We start from the raw sequence: 3,704 nt of genomic DNA, 5'->3' as shown, positions 1-3,704 counted from the left end.
AATACATGCCATATAAATCTGTGATAGTGTGATGTGTATGATCCGATTTAACCCTTATTTTTTTTAATAGATTGTAAAGATGTCGGATAGACCTGAACATGCTGAACAGGAAGAAGCAAATAGTAGAGTACAGACATCTGAACAAGGGACAAGTAGTGATGTTCCAATTTCCTTGATGCGAGAACAAGAACTTAGAAACATGATTATTGGAGTAATGAATCAGTGGTATAATGAGAGGATGCAAGAAAGGAATCAGACCCAGCAACCTTCTCCCCTTACAGTACCATTAGTAGTACCATCGGTTGCTCCTCCACCTCCTCCTCCGGTAACTGAATCAAGTAAGAGAACTCCGATAGAAAAACTTAGAAAATTTAGAGCTGAAGAATTTCGGGGCAAGTCAGATGATGATCCAGTAAAAGCTGAGTATTGGTTGCAGAGCACGATAAGAGTTTTTAAAGAAATGGCTTGTTCTCCAGATGACTATTTAAGGTGTGTTGTTTCCTTGTTAAAAGAATAAGCATATCACTGGTGGGAGACAATAGAAGCTGTAGTACCAGCCGAGAAACTTATTTGGGAATTTTTCCAGGCTGAGTTTAAAAAGAAATATGTTGGTAAAAGATATTTAGATAAGAAAAAGAGAGAATTTATTAATCTTCGACAGGGAAATCGGATAGTAGCTGAGTATGGGAAGGAGTTTGTATACCATAGCAGATATGCTCGAGAGATTGTTCTTACAGAAGAAGACATGTGTGTTCGATTTGAAGAAGGGTTGAATAATGAAATCAGAATGATGATAGGTGGTACAGAAATTCGAAAATTTGTGGTTTTATCAGATCGAGCTCAAAAGATGGAAGAAGTGTATAATAGAAAGATGCAATGGGAAAGAAGAAACAAAGAACCTTACAAGAGAAGCTCCTCCAAATCTTTTTCAGCATTTTCGATTAAAAAGTTTAAGGAGGATTCCATTCGAGCTACATCGGTACCTGAACGATTGAAGACTAGAGTAACTCAACCTGATCGTAGAATATCAATCAGATCAGTTGCTAGTGAAGCCAGTGTACAAAATACTCCCAAGTCTAAATGTCAACACTGTGGAAAATATCATTTGGGAGAATGCAGAGGTAAAATAGGAGCTTGTTACAAATGTAGAGCTACTGATCATTTTATTCAGAATTGTCCTCTATTACAAAAAGATGAAAAAGGACAAAAGAAGAAACAGATGGCTACTTCTCAGAAAAGTAAACGTACGAGTCAAAGTAGCGTTGCAGGAGCTACTCATTCGAGTGCAAAAGATTTTGTTTCTCGATCAGAGGTTAAAGCACCAGCACGTACATACGCTATTTGATCTAGAGAAGAAGCCACGGCTCTAGACGTTATTGCTGGTACTGCTATCTGAGCTAGAGAAGAAGCCACGGCTCCAGACATTATTGCTGGTACTTTCTATCTCTCTGATTATTATATATACATTAATTGACCCAGGGTCTACACATTCTTATATTTGTACAGTATTAGCATCAAAAAAGAAATTGTCTGTTGAACCAACTGAATATGATGTTCAAGTTACTAATTCGTTAGGACAAAGTGTGATAGTAAATTTAGTGTGTCGAAATTGTCCACTGAAAATAAAAGGCTGTGAGTTCCTTGCTGATTTAATGTTGCTACCCTTTCGGGGATTCGATGTTATACTAGGAATAGATTGGTTGACAAAACATGATGCTGTGATAAATTGTCGCGAGAAGCGGATCAGTTTGAAAGATCAGACAAGTGATATACTTTCTGTTAAGCTTAAGAATTCAAATCATGTTGTCAAAATTATTTCAGCTTTTTCAGCTCAGAGGTTAATACGGAAGGGTAATGAGGTATTTTTAGCTTACATCCTTGATAATCGAGGATCTGAACCAAAACTAGAACAGTTGCCGGTTGTTAATGAATTTCCTGATGTATTTCCTAAAGAATTATAGGTTTACCACCATATCGGGAAGTTGAATTTGTGATTGATGTGGTACCAGGGACAGCTCCTATATCAGTGACACCATATCGTATGGCACCAGCTGAGTTAAAAGAGCTGAAGACACAGTTGCAGGAATTACTAGACAAAGGGTTTATTAGACCGAGTATGTCACCTTGGGGTGCACCAGTTTTGTTCGTGAAAAAGAAAGACAAATCTCTAAGGCTGTGCCTAGACTACAGGCAGCTAAACAGAGTTACAATTAAAAATAAATATCCTTTGCCTCGCATTGATGATTTGTTTGATCAGTTGAAAGGTGCTACTGTGTTTTCAAAGATAGATCTTCGATTCGGATATTATCAACTGAAAGTTAAAGAATGCGATGTGCCAAAAATTGCCTTCAGAACTCGGTATAGTCATTACGAGTTTCTGGTAATGCCTTTTGGTTTAACTAATGCCCCTGCTGCGTTTATAGACTTAATGAATCAAATTTTTCAGCCTTATTTGGATAGATTTGTAGTTATGTTTATTGATGATATACTGATCTATTCAAAGACAGAACCCGAGCATGCTCAACATTTAAGGATAGTGCTACAAACTTTGCGAGAAAAACAATTATATGCAAAATTCAGCAAATGTGAATTTTGGCTTCATGAGGTTGGATTTTTAGGTCACATTGTTTCAGCTGAAGGGATTCGAGTAGATTCAAGTAAAGTATCTATAGTGGTAAATTGGAAAACTCTAAGGAATGTAACGGAAGTGCAAAGTTTTCTGGGTTTAGTTGGATATTATCGCCGTTTTGTTAAAAATTTCTCAATGATTGCTTCGCCTATGACACGAATGTTACAGAAGAATGTTGAGTTTGTGTAGTCTGACGAATGCCAGCAAAGTTTTGATCAGTTGAAGAAGATGTTGACAAAAGCTCCAGTATTGACTCAACTAGAATCAGGTGTGCCATATGTTGTACACAGTTGGGAAAAGTGGTGGCCTATGCTTCTCGGTAGTTAAAATCACACGAGAAGAATTATTCTACACATGATTTGGAGTTGGCTGCAATTGTTTTTGCTTTGAAAATTTGGAGACACTATTTATATGGTGAAAAATGTTATGTGTATACAGATCATTAAAGTTTGAAGTATTTGATGACGCAGAAAGAGTTGAATTTGAGACAGAGAAGATGGCTTGAGTTATTAAAAGATTATGACCTTGTTATGGATTACCATCCGGGGAAGGCTAATAAAGTTGCTGACACACTCAGTCGAAAATTATCTTTGTTTGCACTCCGGTCAATGAATGCCCATTTGTCTGTTAGTGAAGATAGATCTGTAATAGTGGAATTGAAAGCCAAGCCTATATTTCTCCAACGAATTCGGGAGTTGCAAGATGAAGATTCGAATTTGGTATTAAAGAAATAAATAGCTTGAGACAAGCAGGATTCAGAGTATAGTATTGATGAAAATGGTACGTTATACTATCGTAAAAGAATTTGCATTCCAAGTAATTCAGACTTGAAAAATGATATTCTTTCTGAAGCTCACAGTAGCAGGTATTCTATTCACCCTGGAAGTACAAAAATGTATTGTGATTTGAAACAGATGTATTGGTGGCCTGGTATGAAAAGGGAATTTTGTGAGTTTGTAGCAAAGTGTCTAATATGTCAACAGGTGAAAGCAGAACATCAGGTACCAACGAGTTTGTTACAACCTATATGATTCTAGAGTAGAAGTGGGAACATGTTACAATCGATTTTGTATCC

The 3,704-nt window shown here is 36.8% G+C and overlaps 1 protein-coding gene across 1 annotated transcript; it reads left to right on the top strand.

Moving 5' to 3' along the window:
- The first annotated feature begins 871 nt into the window (after positions 1 to 871).
- On the top strand, positions 872 to 2,818 carry LOC121211443 (uncharacterized). Its single transcript, XM_041084211.1, has 4 exons — positions 872 to 1,328; positions 1,507 to 1,851; positions 1,962 to 2,114; positions 2,619 to 2,818. The coding sequence occupies exons 1-4, from the start codon at positions 872 to 874 to the stop codon at positions 2,816 to 2,818; spliced, it is 1,155 nt and encodes a 384-aa protein (XP_040940145.1).
- Positions 2,819 to 3,704: the final 886 nt, after the last annotated feature.

This window comes from Gossypium hirsutum, chromosome A12 (assembly GCF_007990345.1).
Source record: "Gossypium hirsutum isolate 1008001.06 chromosome A12, Gossypium_hirsutum_v2.1, whole genome shotgun sequence".
Classification (NCBI taxonomy): Eukaryota; Viridiplantae; Streptophyta; class Magnoliopsida; order Malvales; family Malvaceae; genus Gossypium; species Gossypium hirsutum.
The sequence above is the reverse complement of the archived record's forward strand: the minus strand, read 5'-3'. Positions and strand labels throughout refer to the sequence as shown.

Excerpts from the sequence above, each read along its gene's own strand:
- LOC121211443 (XM_041084211.1), top strand. The coding sequence starts at position 872 with ATGCAATGGGAAAGAAGAAACAAAGAACCTTACAAGAGAAGCTCCTCC. Across the intron at positions 1,329-1,506 it reads AGAGGTTAAAGCACCAGCAC|TATTAGCATCAAAAAAGAAA; the intron begins GTACATACGCTA and ends ATATTTGTACAG. Across the intron at positions 2,115-2,618 it reads CAAAGGGTTTATTAGACCGA|GTCACATTGTTTCAGCTGAA; the intron begins GTATGTCACCTT and ends TTGGATTTTTAG.